Source organism: Ahaetulla prasina, chromosome 1 (genome assembly GCF_028640845.1).
Source record: "Ahaetulla prasina isolate Xishuangbanna chromosome 1, ASM2864084v1, whole genome shotgun sequence".
NCBI classification, from domain to species: domain Eukaryota; kingdom Metazoa; phylum Chordata; class Lepidosauria; order Squamata; family Colubridae; genus Ahaetulla; species Ahaetulla prasina.
In genome coordinates, this window is record NC_080539.1 from 30,267,089 (window position 1) to 30,293,105 (window position 26,017).

The 26,017-nt window shown below is 39.3% G+C and overlaps 1 protein-coding gene across 6 annotated transcripts in view; it reads right to left on the bottom strand.

Moving 5' to 3' along the window:
* The window catches only part of DTNB (dystrobrevin beta), a 99,454-nt gene that overhangs the window by 52,078 nt on the left and 21,359 nt on the right, over positions 1-26,017 (bottom strand). For all 6 annotated transcript variants that reach the window (XR_009152876.1, XM_058164697.1, XM_058164696.1 and 3 more), the window contains exon 6: positions 10,760-10,837. Coding sequence is in view for 5 of the 6 variants with exons in the window: in XM_058164697.1 (XP_058020680.1) it covers positions 10,760-10,837 (78 nt within the window). In the remaining variant the exon portion in view is untranslated. The remainder of the gene's footprint in view (positions 1-10,759; positions 10,838-26,017) is intronic.

Below are 26,017 nucleotides of genomic sequence, written 5' to 3' on the forward strand. Positions count from 1 at the left end.
GAAGTAAGGGATCAACAAGACATGAAGAATGAGGTAAGCCTGTCATGATATTCCTTTTCTCTCCACTTTGGAACCTACACTATTAATCTGGAGCCTGCAATTCTGACAGGCAGCTAGCAGCATCATTTCTAGGAAACAAAATACAGCAGGGTTCTAATTCATGGAAGAGCAAGGATATTTATTACTGGGCAAACCCCAACTGTAACCACTCTCCTGTGCTTTATTTCTATGATTAGCAGATGCATTGTTCTAACAGACATACAATTAAAGGATATACCAGGTTAAAACAGTCTTCTTATGACAATCCTACATATTCAAATCCATATTTTGGTATATTCAGAGGACTGTCATTAGACTGGGGCATCATATTAGCTTTCATGCTCTGCCCCAAATTCTTGGCCTTTCAACAGTCCGTTACCTTAGTCCTCTAGACCAGGGATCTCCAACCTTGGCAGCTTTAAGACTTGTGGACTTCAACTCCCAGAATCCCTCAGCTAGCACAGCTGAGTTGCCAAGGTTGGAGAGCCCTGCTCTAGACAAACTCCTGAAAAAAAAGTTCCCATTTCAACGGTAAGGGTAAGATAGAAAATAAACTCCATTCACTACCTCTCTCTGACTTCTGAAATAGGACATCATAACCAGAAAGTGGAAGATGCAGGATGTCCATTAACATAAGTAGGGCCTAGTTAGACAAAGGGTGCCTTTGACAGAAAGGGCCTGCTTCCCATATATTTCCTTTCGTACAATATAAAAGAAGGCTTAATTTAAGGAGAAAAAAGAGGAACAGACATAGCTCATTTGTGGTCTCAGAAAGAGCAGGGGAAAACAGTTCAGTTCAGTTGAGTCTAACCAGTTGGAAAACTGATTAGATATGGGGTAAACCCTTTTTTGGATATCTCAAAACAAAAGAACAAAAGCAAACACACACACAAACAAACATAGAGGGAAAAGAAACAAGAAATGCAAAGCGGGGAAAATTATTGTGGACATTTTACAGTTCATTAGTTTGTAAATGTAAGATGATTAATGCATATTATGGATATTCTTCTTTGCTGTGCCATCCTTTTAGGGGTTGATGAATATTAGGGAGGTCAAACTCGCAACGATACGTTGTCGTCACATGATGTATCACAACTTTTTTCCTCTTCACTAAACCGGACTAGACGTGGCCAGCGCGACGCATCTGGCCTATAGGCTGCAAGTTTGACACTCCTGATGTATATGAATATAGTTTCATCTTGGATATTCAAGCTAAAAGTCTTAAAAAGTGCATAAAGTTATTTCTTTTTAAGGGACATTTTGAACTTTTTTAAAAAAATCTAATAATTATTACCAGAAAACAAAAACTAGGAGACTGTTTACTTTCTCTAAGACTTATGAATTGTATTTATATAGGTATTTGTTGTTGAGATGACTTCATCTTACTGTGCCTAGGAGCCGGCTCGCTCAGAGCTGAGTAAATTGTCCTGAAGGAGTCAGAACTCATTTTATGCACCAAGATGGGGCAGTTTCTACAGAAATAATGTTTGGTGGTTAATTGGGAACACTTAATAATATTACTAAACAATTCAAGTTGCCCTATTTCATTAATTTGAAAAGGGCTGATTGGGTTCATGACATTTTGCTGGATTGCTTTATTGTGCTCCATACTGTTGTTCAATCTTTTTCTTAATTGATTTCTTCTTGTCCAGATTGTGAAGAAGTATTCATTGTCATAAATTCATTCTTTGGTAAGAAAAGTGCTGCTAGCAACAGCAGAAGGGATTTACATCCTCTATAGTACACAGAGGCAATTAAATGGAACTGGAACATTTAGAACAACTTCCATATTCAGGAAAGCTTATGAAACATTGGATTTTTCTCTAAAACAGGTAAGACAGGTATCTACAGTAGCTGCTTCCTTGGCTATTATCTATTAATCTCCTAGCTTTACAGCTGTTCTCCTTCTCCTAATAATCTGTGATGTAATGTAATTGGCTGAAGAAAATATTAATTGCTGTGCATTCACCATCACAAGGCAGCATGGGCTGTGCAGCTCATGGCCCCAGATGAAAATCAGATCTTTTTCCAATTTGGAGCAACTGACCTTTTGGAATAACATTTACGGCCTAAGAATATTTACAATGCTCCCCTTTGACCCCACATCTTGCTTTAATGTCATTACACTTTCCAGCTGGCTTGCTTGTGCAGTTTTATGAGCTCGCCATAAAGTTGAGCTTAGTGGCAATAAAAGCCACTCTGTGCAATAAACTAAGAGGCCCACCACAAAATCCAGATAGCATCCTATCGGAAGGCAAGGAATTAAGCGTCCCTCTTGGATAATGCATAAGAGGCAGACACCCTGAATGAATGCCTGGCGATATTTTCAAAGTAATTTAGCTCTTTGTCTCTTTGGAGGTGAAGAGAAGGATCTCCTTTTTCAGTGAAACTAGTTAAGCTTCACTTAAGGTGAGAAGCTCAGGCAAGGGTCCTTCTGCATAGAAATCCAACTTTCTTCAAGGAGTTTTCCATTGGGTAAAATCTAAGTTTTTTTACGGTAAAGGGTGATTTGAACTTACTATTTGCTAACATAATTTTGATACTGCTGTTTTTAATTCTTAAAACATTTTTATGCTATTGCTATCTGCTCTAACAAATGTTAGGCTGGAAAGCAGAACATAAATATTTATAAAACTATTGGAAGTGTGTATGTTAGCATGATTTACACTGATAAACTTCTGCACATATGAGCCATTTCACATCAATGCCTCAAACTGGAACATTATTTGCCTCACCTTTTAAACAGAAATCCCACATCTTTGAATGAAAGACTATAGTCCATAATAATACAAATAGGCCAGTCATCTTGAGAGTAAAAGAAATCTGTAGCCCTGATCTACTGAAGTTGATGCTTATATTACTGTTTCATTTTCTGCACTGCTCCTGAAAGTGTTTTTAAATGTGAGATGCACTACAGACATTGCTAAAGTAATAAAAAATGTTATAGATACTTAATCATATTCAATTCTTATTTTCTTTCAAGGAGTTCAAAGATGTTCTTAGGTTCAGTTATTTTCATACCAATCCCATGAGGTAGATTAATCTGACAATGTATATCATTTGGACAAGAAACACAAAAGAAAGTCTTGTGGCTGCTTTTTAAAGATTGACAATTTACTCTGACAGAACATTTCACAGACGACAATAGGTTTTAGCAGACACAAATGATATTTTCAGAAGTCAGATTAATCTTACAGATGATTTGCAAAACAAGAATAAATTTAAATATTCCAACTTTCTATTCAGAAACTTTTAATCTTCCACTGAAAAATGGGCAATAAGTATAAAGCTAAGATTACAGTGAGAGAGAATGAAAATATAGGCAAAAAACAAACGGAGTAGATACACAGTGTACTTTTCTTGTTCACTGAAAATTAAATTCTGGTTCACTGAACAACCGGACAGATAAAAGCATTTAATATTCAATTAAACTGGTTCAGACAGGCCTCTCTAAGAAAGGTATTCCTTAACTATTTCTAACATGGACAAAGCTCCATTGTCTTTGTTCACATCAGTGTTGAAAGCAATAAAAAGAGCCTTGATAGTAGACCTTAAAAGATTAGCTATTTCATATGGGAGCATACTTTTTTAAGATACTCTTATCTAAATGGTTAACAACTGAGTGATTCCGTGATGACTTTCTAATCTAGGCCTCATATCTAATTCAAATTTGCTTGATGCAAAGTCATATTACAATACCATATGGAGTTTAAATAGTTTCAGCATTAAGTATAAGTAGGAAAGTTTGAAATAAAAATCTTGAGCCAGTTTGAACTACAAAGCTCTTCCCTAAGTATATAATACCATGTTTCCCCGAAAATACAACCTACCCCAAAAGTACGACCTACCCTGAAAATACAACCTACCCCCAAAATAAATCCTAGCCTGATTTTTTTTGAGGATGGGCCTAATATACGCCCTACCCCAAAAATAAGCCTAGTGAAGGGGATGGGCATGGCCAGCAGAGGAGGCAGCCCTTCCCTTCCCCGGTCACCTCATGGCTGCTGGGCCCCTTAAACGCAGCCCGCGGATCAGCTGATCCAGCAAAGGCTGGGAGTTCTGGCTCTCCGGGTGCCTGGAGATGTTTCCAGCGCACTCTTGCTAGCTCCAGCCCTATCCATGGTGCCAGGCAACCTTACTCCCCTCTGTCATTTCTCTTTCTCTCTCTCTCTCATACCCTCTCACACACACAGAGAGACATTTGATCACTTGAAAGAGGCAGGCTGGGCTTTGCTTCTATCGTAAGCACGCACTTCCCACAATCTTCCACAATTGCCTGTCCTTTTCTCAAGCAGCAGCCTGGTAGAGGCGGGGGGGGGAGCCAATTCCAATGGGCCACATGCAGGGGTGGGTTCTACTTACCTTTACTACCTGTTTGCAATGGGATCGCATGTGCAGATCGTCTATGATGACATCTGGGTGGGTGGGCGGAGCCTCCCCCCCGGTTTTACTACCAGTTTGCAAGAACCAGACCGAACCGGGAGCAAGCCACCACTGGCCACATGGCTTTCTGCCTCATTGTAGCAACAGCCTAAGCAACACCTGAGCTCCAGGCTTCGTGGAGCACAAACTATGGTTGCCACCTGCTCCATAGCCACAAGGTGAACTGCGGAACAGAGGGGCCCTTGACTGCAAGGTTGCCTAGCACCATGAGCAGGGCTGGGGCTAACAAGAGTGCATTGGAAACATCTCCAGGCACCTGGAGAGACAGAACTCCAGGGCCTCGCTGGATCAGCTGATCCGCGGGCTGCAGTTAAGGGGCCCAATAGCCATGAAGTGATTGTGCTCGCCGCCTCCTGCACCTCAAAAATAAACAAACAAACAAACAAACAAACAAACAAACCCAAGTGCTTATTTTCAAGCCTAAAAGAAAATTAGATCCGGTCTTATTTTCCTGGAAACACAGTAGAAATTCAGGTTATAGCTACATGGAAGGGCATGCTTGTGGCAACAATTCAGTTAAACTAACATTTAACTGAATTAAATAAGGAACATTTCTGACTATTCTGAATGACTAGAACAAGCCAGCCAGGAAGTTCATGGAACTAGAAATATGATAGTTGTTTAACTAATTGCAAACATGGTTATAAGGCTGTCAAAGTACAGTATAATCATTTAAATTACATTCCTATTTGACTTCAAGAGAAAGCCTCCTTAAAATGAGTGGGCTGGGAAAAAGAACATTATAAGAAAAATAGGGACAAATATTGTACATTCCAAACATTTTGGAAAAGCACAACAAAACCTGAACTGGAATGCCAATTGTAAGTTAAAAATATACCTATCAAATAAAGCTTTAAATATATATTTAAAACATATCACTTTCACTATTGTATGAATGTATGTATTTATTCTGGAATCTTAAAACACATTTGTGTTAGCATAATGCTGTAATGCATAATCTGATCATTTTTAATAATAAGGAAACAGGATAATAATGTGGTTTCTTTTAGCAATTCAAATATTCTCAATATACCATCCTTTTAAAAAATAATAATTGATTTTTTGAAATCAAGAGTTAACAGGTAATTGATGGTTTTGATGGTCTTGAAATTGAATCGGGCACCTAAACTATAAAATTGATTTTAGATTTCCTGTAGAAATCCAGTAAACAACTATTTGAACAAGAAGCTGGAATGGATAAAACTTTTGTTACAATCCAGTACAGAATTTACAGTATACGCTGGGCGGGTGGGGGGGAGAGAGAGAGGGAATGACATTTTAGTCCATTGGATATATTCCTCTGATGCACATTGGCATTAAAGATCCTAAAAAGTTTTTTGTAGAACAAATGTGCTAATTTTTTTTTCATATTTGAATCAAATGGTGCATTACGTATTTTAAATCTCTGTAACTCCATTGTGTTTCTCAGTGTGAAGTACAGATCTGTGTCTATACAGCACACTGTAGAATGAATTCTTTGTGCAGTATATCACATGAAAGGTGGATATATTGTGCATTGTCCTGTTTCTTTTTTTTTCCACAGATCATAAGATCACTATCAAATGGTCCCTACTTCCTCATGCAGTAACAAATCCAGAGGCAGAAATATAAAGTTTTGGTTCCTTCGGAGGAGAGCTTGCTCAAGATTGTAATTTCTGCTTTATTTACACTTACTCAAGCAGGTCAGCAAAATCACTGAAACTACATTTGATTCCTACAAAAGGTCCTCCAAATCTCCTATTCTAGCTAGAATTATCAGTAGAAACTTTTTTTGCCTCTGAATTAAAAAAAATAAAGATTGCTTTTCTTTTCTTCTTTACTAGTAGTAGAAGGGTTGGAAAGAGATTCTCAGTCATTAAGAAACATTTGTCATTCTAAATGACAAACATTTTCATAAGTCAGCTAAACTCACAATATCTTCAAATCACACAGGATTTAGCTGCATTCTTGATTCACAACCAAGTCCAGGCATATTAGGCTAAGAGAAGAGAGAAAATACGACAAATTCAAGAAGATTCGTATTAGAAATCATGGGATGCTTTGATTGATTCAACTATTGGAAGCACTGCTAAAGCTTCAGGTTATCAATTGTATTTCAGCTTTAACACAGTAGAGAGATTTGAAAGCTATTAGAGGGAAAAGTAAGATAAAAATACATATTTGTATGCAGGAATATTTGCAGCTGAGTTTTCTATTTATGCAGGATTTCTTTAAACCTCAATTTTTTATTTTTACAGTTACACGTCTCTAACAAATTAATTCAACAGGCTCTCAAGCCTTAACATTTTCGTGCGTTGACTTTGTATATTAACCTGTACTATACAATAATATAATTGGTTTGTATTTTGCTTAGTATGGGCACATTACATTATGGTATAGCACTATGTACAAGATAGTTCCCTCTGGCTTACTTTTTAAAAGATGAAAAAAACTCTCTGGTTTAGAATTGTGTGTAAAAAGAGCCACTGTTTTGTTTGGCATGGAAATTTACATTCTGAATCCATACTAACTATATGATTCCTCAATGCAAGCACATCAAATTCTTCCTAGCAAGATTTCTAAAACAAAGCTCATCACAAGCTTTCAGCCTAAGGCAGTGCTTCTCAAATAGTGGGGCGCGCCCCCCGGGGGGGCACGAGGCTCCGTAAAGGGGGGCGCGTTTGACCTCGGCAAACACTGTCATAACAAGCTAACATACTATTTACAGTCGTGCGGGGGGCGCGAAAAATGTTTTCTTCTTCCTAGGGGGGCATGACAGAAAATAATTGAGAAGCACTGGCCTAAGGCAAGGGTCTCCAACCTTGGCAACTTTAAGCCTGGAGGACTTCAACTCCCAGAACCAAGCAAAGCTGGCTGGGGAATTCTGGGAGTTGAAGTCCTCCAAGCTTAAAGTTGCCAAAGTTGGAGACCCCTGGTCTAAGGCAAGCAAGCCCAACTCTCCGGTACTGCTAGATATGTTAACACCATAGCTGCCTTTTGGTAAAGTAAGAGTTCTTTCAAGTCAAATTTGACCCTGGCAAATAAGTCTTCTTGGCAACAGTTCAGAAATACTTTGCCATTGCATTTATTCTTGATTTTTTTTCAATGTCCTAGTCTAGTAGAAAACCTAGGATTTCTTGATATTCTTTTGTTCAAACACCAATCTGGTCGGTCTCTTAGCAACTCTCTTAGTTTCAGTTTTAATAATATTTTAATCTGTGTGATTTTAATGTTTTAATATTTTAATTATGTTTTATACTGTTTTATAAGCCGCCCAGAGTCACCTAGTAGGGGAGATGGACAGCATAAAAAAATTAAATCATGTATCTTCAGTAAATGCCATTTTTTCCACAATGGACGGTCTATGTATAAGAACACCTAAGCGCTGGGTATCATAATCAATGCTGAGATATCATTCTGAAATGTTCAATATTGTGTGTGCCAAACAAAGCCAGATGCAACCTCCAGAAGCCCACCTGGGAACATTGTGGCATATTACTTCTAGATACAATACAAGAAGCCGGTGAACTCCTTAAAAGCCTACATGGACTGAGTCCTGGCTAGCTTTGAAATAGCTTACGCCAAACAAGATCTGCTTGCCGATAGTACGCCTGCACCTGCGGAGTTGTTGATAGTTTTACTCTTTAGGAGATGTGAGGAGAGGGAACTTAGAGATAAGTATTCTTTGTGGAAGGGCTCCTCCTATTGAATGCCCTTCCAGCAGATAGAAGAACCATGTTCTCACTCTCTCACATTCAGGAAGCTTTAAAAACCATGGCTTTTGGAAACTAAACTGAGGGCAGTCAGAGATACTAGAGTACGATGACTTTTTGATTTTGATTATATATGGCACTATTGTTTTATGATTAGAGAACTATATTTGCTGGACTTTTTGATAATTTTTATCACTGTGTTGTTTGTGTGTTCTTGCCTGTAAGCCACAGAGTCAAATGACTGAAGTGACGTGAAAATTCACCAAAATCCGGTTCTGACATTCCTTGAGAACAGATGAGGCTACACAGCATTTCTCTTGGCCGCTTTAATTTCCTCCTGGAATTTTGCCCACTTATTTATTTTATCCGAAAAATCAAATCAATCAATAAAATCTAACTACCTTAAACCAGCTGGACTCCATTAGAAACAGGGCATACTGTATATCAGAATAAAAGGAACTAGGAATACTAGACTAAGAAATTATAAAGTTGTAAATAGTGATGGTGCTAATGCTCTTAATCTCCCAAGGCCTTCTGAAAGGAGATTCCTTGGGAGATTGATGTGTTTTTCATGTGCATCTAAAAAGCCATTAGAATAGGGACCATCCATGCTTCAAGGAGCAAGCTCTTTCAGAAGTGGGAAGCTGCTTCAGGAAACACCCTAAGTCTGTCTGTTATTAACACAGCTGCTTGCAATTACTGCACGTTCAAGTCCCACCAGGCCCAAGGTTGACTCAGCCTTCCATCCTTTATAAGGTAGGTAAAATGAGGATCCAGATTGTTGGGGGCAATTAAGTTGACTTTGTATATAATATACAAATGGATGAAGACTATTGCTTAACACAGTATAAGCTGCTCTGAGTCTTCGGAGAAGGGTGGGATATAAATTCAAAAAAAAACCAAAACCACCCACCACCAACCACATTATTTAGCTTCTTAGCAGGTACTCCTTAAGCAGGACAGAATTAAAAATGACAGTGTTTATCCCTTCAACTCCTAGGAAGTGGCAGAAATGAATGCAGCTCATGCTATCTAATTCTAAATATACAGGAATTGCTATAATCTAATTATAGTCTAATTTCAGTAGCCACTCTACCTGGGCAAGAAACAAGTGATATTTACCCTATACAGTATAAATTTTTAAGATTAAATTTATATAAGAGAAAATAAAAAAGAAATATATTATTTACACAAACGGGGAAAAAAGAGACTCTTCATAGTAATTATTAAACATAAATAAAAAGCTGCCCATAGTTGCTCTGTGGTAAGATGGGCGGCCAATAAATTTTAACAGTAAATAATAAATGGAATTTAAAAAGAAAATACAACTTAACTTTGCTCACAAGAAGAAGGAAAGGACTCTAATATACAATAGATGTATTACACAAGAGATTGTGAGAGACAGAAATTGTCAAAAATTATCCTCTTCAGTTGGAAGCCCTTTCAGTCAGCAGCAGGTGAACATTCACTTATGGTGGTTTCTTAAATCCAGTAGACAAAAATTTGATTTTCCAATTATGAGAGTATGCATAGCTGGTAAGCAAGTAACATTTTTTCAGCATAGATGAGAAAAAGTCCCCACCCCCACCCCCTCTCTTGCTGAAGAAGTGTCTGTGGTCTGTTGTGTCTTCGGTTCTTTTTGTAAACTAGTAAGGGCCCCTGGTGGCTCAACAGACTAAGAAGTCTGTTATTAACACAGCTGCTTGCAATTACTGCAAGTTCAAGTCCCACCAGGCCCAAGGTTGACTCAGCCTTCCATCCTCTATAAGGTAGGTAAAATGAGGACCCAGATTGTTGGGGGCAATAAAAGTTGACTTTGTATATAATATACAAATGGATGAGACTATTGCTTAACACAGTGTAAGCTGCCCTGAGTCTTCGGAGAAGGGCGGGATATAAATTCAAATAAAAATAAATAAATAAATAAAAAACCTGAACATGTTTTAGGTTCAGTTTGAGAACTCTAAAGGCAATGCAGTAATATTAATAAAGACCTTGCAAATAGAGGCAGGGAGAAGAGGAGTAAAGAGAACTTTCTGCTTGTAGGAAACTCCACTTTTTCTTCCATCAAGGCCTCATTGATTCATGTTAAAAAAAGAAATCTTACTTCTGTAGATTTGGGAGGTGGGGGGAACCATCAAAGTCAGGGGTAGCATTCACTTACCTTCCCTAACAGTTCGCAAATGTGCAGACACGTATCTTCCATGTGCACAAGGCCTTCTGTGCTTGCTTGCACAGAGCCTCGAAAACATAGAAAAATGGGATGTCATGATGTCCGCCTGAGTGGGCAGGGTATCCCGCAGTCGCCCCTACCGGTTTGCCCGAACTGGATAGAACCGACTGAATACCACCACTGATCGAAGTGTTAAAACAAAGCTTTATTCCACAGTCAGCATTTCCACATGCAGTAGTAAATCCAAAGGAAGAGTCTTAATGTTTCAAAACTGGCTTTCCAAAAAACTTATTCCACAAAACATTTTTGTTCTCCAGAGGCAAATACCTGAGCTGAGTGCAGCAATCCCCCAAAATGCAGATTACCTCAAAGAGAAGACCCACCGCACACACCCATCCCCATGTACTCCTACCTTTTTGTTGGCGTGGGGGCTCCGGAGGACACATGGGTAACCATGGCATCATTCATGTTAACGAGAGGCCGAGAAGGGCTGGAATAGAAAATGTTTGTTGGATGTTAAGGCTCCAGAAAAACAGAATAAGGGAAAAATGCTTACTAGTGTTTACTGAAATGCTACTTCCATTATCCCCTACATGGCTTCTTTACCTATTTTGCAGCAAAAGCAAGAACTGCTGATATAGGAACCCTGCCTGACTGTTGCCATGCTTTTTCATCAGTTTCATCAGGACCATTTCCAGACAAAGAAAGGAGTGAATGTCACAGGCATTATAGAACTTGCTATAAGTGACAGAAGGTCTTGGCGGAAAGTGAAATGTAAATAATTTAAAATATACAAAACATCTCACCTTTGCACCTCAGATGCAGGCAAACTAGAAAACCTACCAGAGATGGCTGTATTCCTTATGGGATTTACCAGGCCCTAGTAGGTTATCATAAGGAACTTCTGCTCTCAGAAATCAAGGTCATGAAAGTATAGAAGGAACTCACCCTGATCAGAATAGTTATGCAATTGCAAAAATGTTCATGACAAAAAAAAAAAAATCCACACCCAACAACAACACTACCACCACCACTACCCTAGGTCTCTTTACAAGTAAAACCACGATTTTGCAATGCACGCTTCTACATTTTTCGACATACCAAGTTCTGCAGAAAAAAAATGAACCCTTTAGTCTTTCTAACATTATTCACAAGAGTAATTGACAGATGCACCACTCTCTTTTTCAATAAAGATTTTGGCCCATGTCTGAAGTCAGTTATGTGGAGTTTGGAAGAGTCTTCCAATTATAGAACCAAAGAATGTGTTTTCTTTGCAGTAGGTCAACGATTAATCTCTCTTCCCTCCACATTTCAATCAAGAATGCAAGGAATGCATGAAGAAGTGAAGTTCAAGCATTAGGCTGCTCTTTTAAAAAGTAATTATTTCTCAAGTCTATTCTATCTATTAAAGGCTGGTGTCAAATTGCTTGCAGTAAGGCAAAGAGCACCCAAAATTAGAGGTCAGATTTAGAAGCCGCAACTTCCAGTAAATAAGCATGGCTTCCAGAAGTCCAAGATGTAAAATATAGTATTATTGCCTCTTCAGCAATCTAACATCATCTGCCAAGCTACAATCAGTTCAACCACTTACAAACTGTATACCATCTACTTTCACTATAATGGATTTTAATTAAGAAACAAGAACAATGTCATTGTAAATGTGATAATACTTAGGAATTATTACGGAAAAAATTTCTGTCTTGTGGATATGTACTTTGTTTTCTGCTAGAATTAAGAATTCCAAAATGAATTTAAAAAACAAAACAGAAGTTTGTTGCAAAGCCATCAGCTGACCTGAATTCTCAGCACTTCCACATAAATATTTCCTGCTGATTAGATAGAATTATAGACTTGAAAGGGCCATTTAGGCAACTGAGTTCAACCTTCTACTCGCACAGATATAGAAATTAAAATATCCCTGATAGACAGTTCAGCCCCTTCTTGAACATACCTTGCAAACAGATGTCCACTACTTTAATAATTGTTTGCTTTTATTCCTAATATGTTTCCCTGAAATAAGAGAAGGCAAAGGCTACCAAGTTGAATAGATCCCACATACATTAAAATATTTGTACAAAAGAATTATTTGAAATAGTAACAGAATTAGAAATATAGCCTGCATGCTTCTAATTAAAAAAATGTGTATGAGAAAATAATCTACCCCTTAGATCACATGTCTCCTAGCTACTTTATGTGTTATTCTACTACAGAATTAAGGACTTTTCATATAGAAAGTTTGGTTTCCTGTAGGCATGAAAGAACAATAGTGAGAATAACCAATACTGCTTTCTTTCTTTGTTTCCTTCAAATGCTAATTTGTATTTCTCTTGTTATCTTAGGCACCTGATTTATAATATTGTACAGTGAATTATCACCAAGCCATTCCAGATCTGTACATCTCCGTGGCTTTCAGACTTTTGATCCCGGCTAACTCTTGATAAGCAGGAAAATAAATTTAAAAATGAACATCTGGCAAAAAGAAAGGGATTTAATTGCCAACTCATACTAGACAATTAACCTCTTACTCCCCCACTAAGCTTTTTCTTTCTTAATTAATTCGGTTGATTAATGAATTGATTCCTTTTACTTGCATCCTGTTGTAAAAGTCATTGCTTTTGAATCAATCACTGCTTTCTAACTAAAAACTAAAAACAATGGTATTTGCACAATCAGCATCTAGTTATATTGCTATTCAACACTATTGGGAGGGGTAAAGTAATTTATTGTCTGAAGACAAAAGGTTAGCAACTCAAGCAGTCTCCTGGAAGTCTCCTGTTAACCCACCTGTGGTGAGTCACCACTTAACAGCAGTAAGAACCACATTCAGAAACTCCAAGCAGATAAGACAGAATTGCCATGACAAGATTTTAATTCTAATTCATAAATAATGCCAACCTAGCACAAAAGTTGATATTGCTCTAATTGCCCAAGAAAGCAAATAAAGCACTGGAAACATGTATGTTATTATAAAGCAAATCATTCATAAACTTGCTGTTGCTCTTGCATACACATGTTTTCTATCCATTTTTATCCAGGGGAGGGCTTCAAAAACTTTAGCAACGGATTCTCTGCCCAGTTGCTGGATGGGCATGGCCATGGTGGGCGTGGCCTAGTTGGCCTCCTGCACCAAGGTGTGGGGGGAGCATTTTCGTCTTCCCCAGACTCCAGAGGGTTTCCTCGAGCCTCTGGGAGGGTGAAAACTGCCTCCCCCAGGCTCCGGAGGCCCTCCGGAGCTTCCGGAAGGCCCACTTTCCCCCTCTCCAAGTCTCTATGTGAGCCCTGCACTTACCTCGCATCCAAAACAGGACATGTGGAAACTCCTGGGGTGGGAGGGGTGGGGTGAGTGGAGCCAGCCAGGGGTGGGATTTGGAGGTTCTCTAAACTGGCCATGTTAGCTACAGGTTCTCCCGAACCCAGGCAAACCTGTAGCAGCTCACCCGTTTCTATCAATAGAACACTATCTCTGTAAGAACAAACACACACACTCACTCACACACATACGGCCTACTTCCTGGAGTTGAGACTGACTGGACCAAGGTCAACCAGCTGTCATTGTGCCTACAGCAAGAACTCACAGTCTCCTGGATTCTAGCAGGTGGACCACTACAATAAACTGGCTCACAATGGGTATAAAGCAGAACCCCAAAATACCATCTTCTTCACCCAACCTCATACATTCTGAGATGTTCAGCAGCAGCCCCATTCAAATTGCCTGTCACCAAGATCACTTTAGGTCACTGAGTTGGAAAGTTCTGCATCTATGAAATTCTGCTGGCAGTTAATCAAGCCCATTTCTGTAGGCTTCAGAAAAAACTGAGTGGTGATTTTATAGGCTTCTTCTTGAATTACCTTTTGGACACTGTTATTCCTGATTGTTGACCTTGCTGGTTGCTCTACTGCTTTATGTACTATTTTTTTATTAGGTTTGCCACCTCAGGAAGATTCCATCCTAAAAATACATTTACATGTGTAGACTTGCAGGAAAAGGTTGAAATAGTTTTGTTTAAAAGATAATGCAAGAGTCAAAGATATTCCATTTCTTATTAAGGAAGCTTGAAAAGAAAAGTGTTAATATATGAAGGCTATGTACACAGAAAGAAATGTTTAAGATTATGTTGCCTTTTAGCTTTTTTACAGCAAGAGAAATTGAATTTCTCCTTCAGCTCAAGTTATTTTCATCAACCATGTTGGAATGAAAGTGAAAAGATGACCCAAACACTGAAAGTTAATGGTTTGTTGATTACGTGTGAGCTGGAATGGACTCTATCATGCAGTCTGCAGAGAGTCCTAAGAGCTTTCCAGAACCAGCAGAAGAAAAGTCACTTTGTACTATATCTGGCATCAAAAGATTTAGGTTGGAATATAGGGCCATTGTTTTTATACAATCATTCTCTGTGTAAAAATCACAATCTTAAAACATAACATGAGATCACTAGGAGCCGAGTTCAACTTGAAGGAAGTTTTATAGAGTCAAAGTTTCTGAAAAAGAAGAAATTGACTCCTACTTCCAAATTTCAGTTTTTGTTACTTGACTTTTGGATAGAGCATTTTCACTTATCTCAGAATTTAATGAAAATAACCTCTCAAACTGAAAGCAAGCACTTTTCATTTTACATTCTTCATGAAACTGAGACTTACAAATGGGCTATCAATGGCCTACTTATCTTAAGCCAAGCCAGAGCAGGCCCTGGCTTCCCTTTATGCCTCTAGAAAGTGGCAAGAAGATAACAAGGCTTTGTGTTTGCAAGTGCTGTGGTCTTGATATTTTTTTGTGCCTTCAAGTCAAGTTAAACCCTACTGTCAATTAGTTATGAACTATCAATTAGTCATGACAAGTCCATGCAGTTTTCTTGGCAAGATTGTTAAGAGTAGTTTGAAATTGCTTTTTTCCTAAGGCTGAGAGAGAGAAAATGACTGGCCCAAGGTCACCCAGCTGGCTTTGTGCCTAAAGCACAAATTCACAGAACTCACAGCGTTCTGGTTTCTACCCCAGTTCCTTTAATTGCTCCACCAAACTCACTCTTGGTCTCATTATAGGTTATTACATTTGCTTTTGACATTGGTCAAAATACGAATTATTCTGGGCCAAGCAGTATTTCCTACCAGCTGCAGAAAGCCCAAGGATTGTCAAAGCAAAAATTGTAACATATAGAATATAAGGGAAGTACAATAGAATCCTGAAGTATTATTGAGAATCAGACATATGGAGGGGCATCTAGAAGTGGGTAGAAATGCCCATTTCATAACAATTCTTAGGCAAAGCCTCCTTTGGGGATACTTGGGGAAGAAGTTAAAAACAAAAGAAGTGGGCTTCATGGCATTATTTAAATCCTAACCTTTTAATGTACTTACAGAATATGACAATAGCTTAGTGTCTATCTTCTGGAATCCTTCACATCAAAACTTTTGTTATCACAGTTGGTGAATTGTCCAGAAAAGGGAACTAAGCAATATAAAAAAGGAGAGATGTATGGCTGAGAAAGTTACCCATTAAACAAGAAAATCTGACATTACTCTAACACGAGCTTATCAGAGTGATCTATGAACAGAGCAGTATTTTATTCACTGAAATAGACAGATAGCAGCTTTCTGCACTTGGACTAGCATGATGGTCCTATCTATCATTGGATAGCAGAGCTAAAAGGTTTTAACAGCCGCACATGTCAGTAACCCAACCAAACACATCAATTTCAATTCCACTGAAGAAGAGAGCATCCAGATTTCAACAAGATGATAATGATATCTCTCACCTGAATGCATTGTTAGATTATTACTAGTAATAAAAATAATCAGATAAAATTATAGTTACAGCTAACAAACAAAGTAACCTAATTAAGTTAGTTTACCCCAAAGACAAGGACTAAATGTGGGCTAAAATTTTCATCAAGTTTACAAAATGTCCCAAAAGTAAAAAAAAGAAAAAAGAAGAAATGTGGGTAGGAGAGAGTGGGGAAAAAAAAAACCTACTGATGTAGAATAGATATAGAGGAAAAAACCAGGGATCACTAAATTGCCATTTGTATTTAATCTTTTGAGTAATTTTTCCTTGACCTATGTCAAATATTAGTATCTTCATTCATTTCTCTTCCAAGAATTAGTTTTCCCTTTTGCTGACAGGAAATATAAACAATTGACCTTGCATTTTGCTGATTGCTTTCCCACCTGCTCCAAGCCTGCTTAAGAGACTATGAACTGCTATTTCACAAAGACTTCATTCCTGAAGCACTTCAAACCTGGCTCCAAAATTAGAGTAACTTAGATATGCAGGAAGTTACTGCTTTGTGCAGCTGTTCCATAAACTACCCTTGAGTGAATCCCCATCTCTCCAGCCATTGTTGTAATCTATGTATAGCTAGAGGGGAAGGAAGCCCCGGCAACTTTTACTACAGCTTCATCCTTCACATCAATCTCTATAACCATGAGCTACTAAGAATTACTGGAAAAGGTAAGAATTTATCAATAGCATTCAAAGATTATTTGCTTGGCTCTTGAGGAAGAGTCTCTAAAAGTGCATGCAAAAACCTTCCTGCCTTAAAGCAGCACAACAAAAGAACAGAAGCAAGTAAATACAGCAAACCTTCTGTGCTCAATGCAAAAGCCTCTGCTTTCCCTTTGCCGAAGAGGCATCCAAAGACACTCCTCCACTGTTGTCTCCAAGGAAACAGAACTGGCACGTGATGGAGGAACTTATACATGCAAAAGGCTGGCTTTCAGGGGAGAGAGAGCAGGTACCATCACAACCATTCAGTGGCAAAGTAATTCCCTCTTCATTCTCTAGCAAGCCTCCTTCTGCACAGTCAAGGTGAGTGGAGAGGAAGAGAAGCCCACAACAATAAACACACACACACATACACACAGAGAGCCAGGGGCAGCTTCTACTTTAACTTTTCTTTTCATGGAAGAATTCATTTCTGCAGTTCCCCTTTAAATAACCTAAAAGGCTTTGTAGATAAACGCAATAAGACAAAACACGGACAGTTCCTTGTTAGTCTTTATTTCCACTGATTCTTAGGAAAGCTGCTGAGGAATATATAAACCATAGTTATTATCCTATTGAATAATTACAGGTTTTCACTGAGCCTTGTAACTACCAGATTACCACAGAATTTAAGTCCCTCCCAGGGAATAAAACAATAAAGAGTTCTAACATCAGCCAGAAGTTCCATCTACATCAATTTAAAATTTAATTTTTCTGACAGCCCAGAATCTTTTTGTAAGCAAAATAGAGAAGGTAGAGGATGAAAAAAATAAAATAAAAAAAAATAAAAGGAAGAAAGTCACCTTATACTTATGGGAACAAATTCAAATTTGGGCTTAACAAATTATTACCAGGCTAGTCCCAGAGAAGGTGCCAAAGCCAGTATACCATTAAGAACCAGAAGTGAGAATGCGAACAAAGTTTTGGCAGAAAAGAAAACTGTCTGTCACTTACTTATGTGTGCAGCCCAGTTCTTGCTTCTATGAAGAAAGTACCTAAGTCTAAAGTCTTCGTTCTAGCCAAATATTTGTATTTTCACTTCAGATTTAGTTTCATGGATTCACAGACCATTATTCTGCCTATGAAACTGCCATAAACCTACTCTGTCTCTAAAAATTATTGGGGCCAAAGGACAGCACTGTGCCAGGAGTTGCCTTTCCAAAAGTAAAAATGAGGTGAGGGTAGGACAAAAACTGCATTTGATTTAATTTAATTTAAGGGATAGAATCAAGATCACGTTGCAAGGTCTGGAATATATCTATTTCCTTACAACGTGAAGTGTTAATACCACTTTATAATGCCTTGATAAGGCCACACTTGGAATACTGCAGTTTTGGTTGCCACGATGTAAAAAAGATGTGGAGACTCTAGAAAGAGTGCAGAGAAGAGCAAAGAAGATGATTAGGGGACTGGAGGCTAAAACATATGAAGAATGGTTGCAGGAATTGGGTATGTCCATTTAATGAAAAGAAGGACTAGGGGAGACATGACAGCAGTGTTCCAATATTTCAGGGGCTGTCACAAACAAGAAGGAATCAAGCTATTCTCCAAAGCACCTGAGGGCAGGACAAAAAGCAATGGGTCGAAACTAATCAAGGAGAGAAGAAACTTAGAACTAAGGAGAAATTTCCTGACAGAACAATTAATCAGTGGAACCACTTGCTTCCAGAAGTTGTGAATGTTCCAACACTGGACGTTTTTAAGAAGATGTTGGATAACTATTTGTCTGAAATGGTATAGGGTTTCCTGCCTAAGCAGGGGTTTGGACTAGAAGACCTCCAAGGTCCCTTCCAACTCTGTTATTCTATTCCATTCTAATTTATGGGTTGATCAAATAATGCTTAAAAATAATTACTGTTGCATTGAAAAATTAAACATATTTTTTTCAAAGGACTATAAGAGTCACATCCAATTGACTGAAAACAGCATATGGCTCAGGGGCCATCTTTTGCCTCTCATGCAAGATTATAGGGACAACCACAATTCAGTGAGAGATCACCTGTTTTTCATGCATGCTGGATTCATACCACACACCTGATTAGTCTAAAATGAAGTCAGGTAGTGTTGTGATTTGGCATGACAACTCAATTGATTTATCATATTGTGTTAATTGAGCCATTATATCATACTATACCATTGTTGTGCATGGTAATTGTGTTTTATTAACCAGGGTTATTAATGCACAACATCAGTGTTTTATTAACCTAGATTTAGAGGTTCAGTGTATTGTGCAAATCCTAGAATGTCAGTTGTTTAATTCTTGGGAGCAAAAAAAAAATCTCATTTCAAAAACAGACTTGGAAAGCTGCTGCCAGACAAAGTAGGCAGTGGTGGAATGGATTGGTACCAGAGGGTAAATTTATTTATTCAAGAAATTCAGTCTGGAGTTGTTACATAGCAAAAGAACAATGATAACTCCACCAACCCGACTAGCAGTTACCAGATGACAAAATGAAGCTGTCTTCTCCAGTTCAGTTAATACTGTTTTATAGCCATAGGAGATTTCAGCATGTTTTAGAAAGTGCTCACATTAACTGGCATTTACAAGACCCATTAAGCTCCTGCAATGAAAATATGCTATCAACAGGGTGGGGATGGGGATCAGTACTTTATTAAGCTACAAATAAATATCTAAATATTTTAAAGGATTTATTTATTATTTTATTTATTTAATCAAATTTAAAATTTTAAAATTTTAATTTAAAATCTTTTCTTGCTTTCTTTCATATAGTTTATTGAAATAACACATTGCATCAGAGATGCACTGAGATTCAGATCGGTTATATCTTTCACCTATAAACCTATTATGCCACCTCATCCTTGGGGAACAAGGAATGATTTCAAAATGTCACATCCATCATAAAATTGCCATTTAAAGAAGTTATGCTATCATATACATGTTAAGGTTTCCCCCAATGTCAACAGAAAGAAGGAATCTTGTAACAATTGAGGGTTAGCATAATCCAGGATTATTAAATTAGTGAGTGTTCATCAGTAAAATGCAGAAATCACATCATTAGAACATTACCCTCAGATGTGGCTGCTTGTTTCATTTAACAAATTACAGTTTGTTAAAGGTACTGATACACAACCGACCAATTCAGGCAGAATGCTGAAAATTGGTTTGGCATTAAAAGTACAGTTTTTAACCTTGAATCTTCCTTCTCCTTTATCGCATTCAGTTACTACAAAATTCCTTTCTAATCTTTACAGAAAGCACTTGTGTCCATAAACAAAGACTGAGAACTCTTTTCATTTAAACTTATAGCCGTTCAAACCAATTTGCTGGATTTGCACAAAATAGAAAAATATAAATAGGGAAAAGATTAGGTCCATTTTGCTGAACTTTTTTGAAGCAAAGCTTAAATATTTGTTGAGGATGCTTTAAATTCAAATTCCTTCCATTGCTATGATCCTTTTTTAATTAATTCCAAAACCAGGTGAAGAAGTACAGTTGTGTTTGAGAAATGAAAGAAGGAATAAGTCAGTTAACAGCCTAAGGCTTGAATTCATAAAATCAAAGGGTGGATTAGCATTATGTCTGGATGTTATCAGTATCATCCATCAAAAAAATCTAAAAAACTTAGCAAGGGAGAAATCTAGTTTTTCACAGTACGTTCTTTCTCTAAGCCAAATACTTAAATCATATCACATAAATCAGGTATGTACAAGACAGTAATGAGATGGAGCAAGGGAAATTCAGAGTCATCCCCTGAAAGAACTTGGAATCATAGGAAAAAAAATAGCGCAAGAGGTAGGCATATAGACTTTTGTGAAGATCATTATTTTTATTGCTATCTCTCTCTTCAAGAAACATAAACCAATTACTGAACTTCAAAGCAACATAAAACAAAGCAATGAAAGTGTCAGGTGCAAGCAACCAGATGTGAAGGGTCAAACTGACAACTTTCTTGTGTTCTCCCTATAATAGAAAAATTTCTTCAGACTCCTTGCCTTCCCTTGCCAACAAACAGATAAGGTACCATGGAACCTAAGGAGTGGCTGTGGATGCCGGCACCCCAGTACAGTCAGCTGTATCCGCAGCTGACTGTTGGGGGCGAGTTAGTGGCCCCAAAGGAGGTGGTTCGCAACTTGGGTGTCCTCCTGGATGGATGGCTGTCTTTTGATGAACACCTGGCAGCCGTCTCCAGGAGGGCCTTTTACCAAGTTCGCTTGGTCCGCCAGTTGCGTCCCTTCCTTGACCGGGATGCCTTATGCACGGTCACTCACGCTCTGGTTACATCTAGGTTGGATTACTGCAATGCTCTCTACATGGGGCTGCCCTTGAGGTGCACCCGGAGGCTACAGTTAGTCCAGAATGAGGCTGCGCGAGTAGTAACGGGAGCCGTTCGTGGCTCCCATGTAACACCACTGCTCCATAGTCTGCACTGGCTTCCTGTGGTTTTTCGGGTGCGCTTCAAGATTTTGGTTACCACCTTTAAAGCGCTCCATGGCTTAGGACCCGGGTACTTACGAGACCGCCTGCTGTTACCCTTTGCCTCCCACCGACCTGTACGCTCTCACAGAGAGGGTCTCCTCAGGGTGCCGTCCGCCAAACAGTGTCGGCTGGCGGCCCCCAGGAGTAGGGCCTTCTCTGTGGGGGCGGCGACGCTCTGGAACGAACTTCCCCCTGGCCTACGTCAAGTGCCTGATCTTCGGACCTTCCGTCGTGAGCTTAAAACACATTTATTTCTTCAAGCGGGACTGGCATAATAGTGTGGAATTTTAATTTCGGGGTTTTGTTAATATTTTAATATTTTAAATTTTAATTTTAATTATCAGCCTTTATAATTCTGCTATGTTTTAACTGTTGTTTTAATTGTATATATTTTGTGTTTTTACTTTTGGCTTACACCGCCCTGAGTCCTTCGGGAGAAGGGCGGTATAAAAATTTAATAAATAATAATAATAATAATAAGGGGGGGGGTCAGTCCTAAGTCTCTTGCAGCTGCAGAACGACTCAAAGCTAACTCCCTGCTTGAATTCTCCTCCTTTGCCTGGCTGGGAATTTCCCAACAGAAAGTGTCATCACTTCTGTGTCAATCAATTTGGAACAAGAGAATTTTAATAGTGTGCTACAGATGCAGAGGTAAGTCAGTTATCCAAAGAGGAAATGTCTTGATTACTCATATACAAATACAATATCACCTTTATCTCTTCATCAGTCTCTTTGAAGAGCAGCAAGAATCATCCAGGAATCCCTTTAGGGCAGGGGTCTCCAACCTTGGTCCTTTAAGACTTGTGGACTTCAACTCCCAGAGTTCCTCAGCCAGCTTTGCTCTGGGAGTTGAAGTCCACAAGTCTTAAAGGGACCAAGGTTGGAGACCCCTGCTTTAGGGTTCACATTCTAACCCCTTTCTTCTTTAAAAGAAATAAATACATGATTTCTTCAATGAATGTTCCAAAAAAAAATCCCACCCTACATTGTATGGAGGCCACCTTTGATATTAGAAATTAGGATTTTATTGATTCATTTTATAGTTAAGTGTGAACATTAGAATCACTTTGGAATTTTCTGAGGTGGGATATGCAAACTTGCAACAGGCTTTGTCAGCAATTGCCTATAGCAATAGCACTTAGACTTAAATACCGCTTCATAGTGCTTTACAGCCCTCTCTAAGGGGTTTAGAGAGTCAGCATATTGCCCCCAACAATCTGGGTCCTCATTTTACCGACCTTGGAAGGACGGAAGGCTGAGTCAACTTTGAGCCTGGTGAGACTCAAACTGCCGAACTGCTGGCAGCTGGCAGTTGGCAGAAGTAGCCTGCAGTACTGCATTCTAACCACTGCGCCACCATGGCTCTTCTATAAGCTCCCCTAAAAGCTAGTATTTTGAAGGCAGTCTTTGGTTAATAATAACTCATTCAGTGACTGTTTGGCGTTACAATAGTACTAAGCATGCAGTTAGGGCCAGCCATCCTAGCAACTTCAGAATCACATGATTACAGTCTAGGCATTTTGTAACTGGCTCATACAATGTCTGCAGTCACATGATCAAGATTTGCAATTCTCCTTGCTGGTTTACCACAAGTAAAATCAATGGGGAAGCCAGTAGGGAAGGTGGCACGTTGGTCAGGTCTCTCTCACTTGCACACCCCATCCAGCTATTCACATACCCTCTCCCACCCAACAGCTGCAACCCAAAACTCCACCGTGTCTCCTCCACCATTGATCAGGTGGTTAAAAGTGGCAGTGGGAAGTTTGTACCTTCGGACTTTCAAGATTCTGTTAATTTAGCCTTTCAATAAATCAGAATTAGCTCATCTTGTTGTGTTTCCTCTCTGGTTTACCCAGCAGGGCTGACATCAGTCTTGAAGGTACAACCTCCCCTGTCTTATTATATAGACTGATCATATAGGGCAGATCCTTCTTCAGTTTCTTTCTAGGACCATTAATCCATTGGGGACTCCTCTCCCTCTTGTCTGATTGTTTCCTAGGCAGCATGTTGTTTCCTCATCCCCCAAGGACATTCACACATTCCATTACACTCCTGCATCCTCTCCCCCCCCCCTTGCAGCAGTCACCCGAAGTCCCACTGTGCTCAGGTCACCACCTCCCACACCACTCACACACTATCTGCCAGTGGACACCCGAAAAATATTTTCCCACCACTTGTGCACCCATGTCTATTCTCTCTCACCCAGCAGTAGCTACTTACCAGCCTGCATGCCTGCTTGCAAGCTACCTGGGACCTGCAACTTCCTGCCGGCTTCCCCACTGATTTTGCTTGTTGGAAACTGGCAGGAAGTTGTAAAGAGGTGCTCACTTACTGAAGCGTGATCATCACTTAATAACAGCAATGGCAACTGCAGGGATTGCTGTCACTAAGCAATGTAGTCACCTGACATTGCACTTTATGACTGCATTGCTTAACAACAGAAATTTTGGTCCCAAGTTTCCATCACAACTTGAGGAGTATCTGTAGTAGAATGTCAAGCACTCTCTACTGCTTACCACTGCTGTGTCTGTTGTATATCTATTTTATTGGACTCTGATGTTCAAGCAACTCCAAAAAGACTGGGTGGCCTCCAACATTTAAAAGGATACATAATTTTATAAAGAAACTTGATTATTTGGATAAAACAACCTAAACAACATGCAGGGAAAAATTGCTGTCGGCAATTGCAGTTGCCAGGGACAATCCCAAACCCCAGTCCTAGGAACAGAGCCTGGTCTTAAGAGACTGCCAGAACATTTGAAGGGTGGGAGTAGAATGTGTGTCTAAGCGGGTGCTGTGCTAGAGGGCAGGTGCTACAATGGAGAATGCACATTTCCAATCTGCTCCTACTCATTGTTTTGAATAATTTTGCTGTTCATTATCTGCATATTTTGGTGAGCATGCTTCAATGCTAAAAATAATGTGCATATTTTTATGATTTATAGGAGTTAGTGGGTTGGATTTATTAATTGCCTTGGTATCTTATAAATAGGAATGACAGAAAGAATGAATGAATAAATGAATCAGCCAGTTAACTGATGCATGCATACATATATTGTACTCTATAGCAATAGTAATAGCACTTAGACTTATATACCGCTTCATAGTGCTTTACAGTCCTCTCTAAGCAGTTTACACAGTCAGCATATTGCCTCCAATAATCTGGGTCCTCATTTTACCCACCTCGGAAAGATGGAAGGCTGAGTCAACCTTGAGCCAGTAAGACTCAAACTGCTGAACTGCTGGCAGACAGCAGAATTAACCTGCAATGCTGCATTCTAACCACTGCGCCACCACAGCTTTTATATAGCATTCTTGATTGCACACATGATCTACAGTGCTTGGGCAAGGCAGATTGTTTTGGTCCATTAGCAGCCTACGGAGCTGGCAATGGAATCGGAAAGCGATGAGGCTGAGGTGAGGCCAGGGCCATCAGAAAGTGAGGTGAGGACTCCAGAGCCTCCGGAGACTGATAGTAGTGAGGCAGAGGAACACGAGGAGCCTGTTCCTAATGCACGCATGAGAAAAGCTGCCAGAAGGCAAGAGCAGCTCAAGCAAAGAGGACGACTCGGGAGTAGGGCCAAGAGATGATTGGCCCTTCCCATAGGCCTAAAACAGACCAGCACCGGCGTTTGAGCTTTGCTGGAAAACAACGTTGGTAGCTTTGTCTTCTGCTTCATCTACGTCTTGCCTTTATTTTTGGGACTTATGAATGTTTGCCAAGAAAGGCCTTCGGCAGTTTACCTAATTGGACCAAGGTTTGCGAGAGAACCGAGGAATTTGTGTTGGGAGGTATTTGTTTTAATTTGAGTTGAATGACGCTGGGAATGAAGTAATTCTCAGCTGTTTGAATAAAGTTTGTTTTTTCACGGACAAAGTTTCTTACTACCTACTTGGGCCTGGGTCACAACACAGACAGACAGCAGAACCTCTAATTTCCAATTCTAATTTCCTCCACTATTTATAATTTCTCCAGACAGTCAAAGCTGTCGGACCTCCTTTCTTGCTTGTGGTGTGTCAAGATGCCATTTAATTTCCTGGTATGAACAGACAGGCATATTAAGTGATGCTTACATGGGAGACTCTGAATTTACCTATAGCCATCAATCAACATTTTTGTTTTATTATCATTATGGATTCCACTCTTTAGTGATAATAAAGAGCTACATCAGGAAAGTATTTGTGCACTAACCTATTTTTTGGAGTATAAGATGCAATTTCCCACCCCCCCAGGTGGGTGAAAATTTTGGTGCATCTTATAGACTGAATACGGGCCTGTTTTTGGGCTCCCAAACCCTCAGGCGTCATGTTTTCGCCCTCCCTGGCCCCCAGAAGCACTCTACAGTGCTCTGCATGTCCCATTTTTGCTATAAACAGGTCCATTTTTGGGCTCCCAAACTCTTCATGCATCCCGTTTTTGCCCTCCCCCCCGGCCCCCAGAAGCACTCTGCAGGCCAAAAATGGGCACGTTTTTGGTGAAAACGGACATGTGGAGCATTGCAGAATGCTTCTGGGGGTCGGGGAGGACAAAAACGCAACGCGCAGAGGCCAAAAACTATTTTTTTCTTGTTTTCTTCCTGTAAATCTATAGTTCCATGTGTTTTATAGTCCGAAAAATAAGATATTTATTTTAAGCAGTAGCTAAGCTGGAGAATCATGACAATTTAACAACAGTCTAAAAACACAAATAATATCTTTTCTAGTACCCATACAGTATTAGGGATTCAATAATTTACAGCGTAACTTTTATTCTG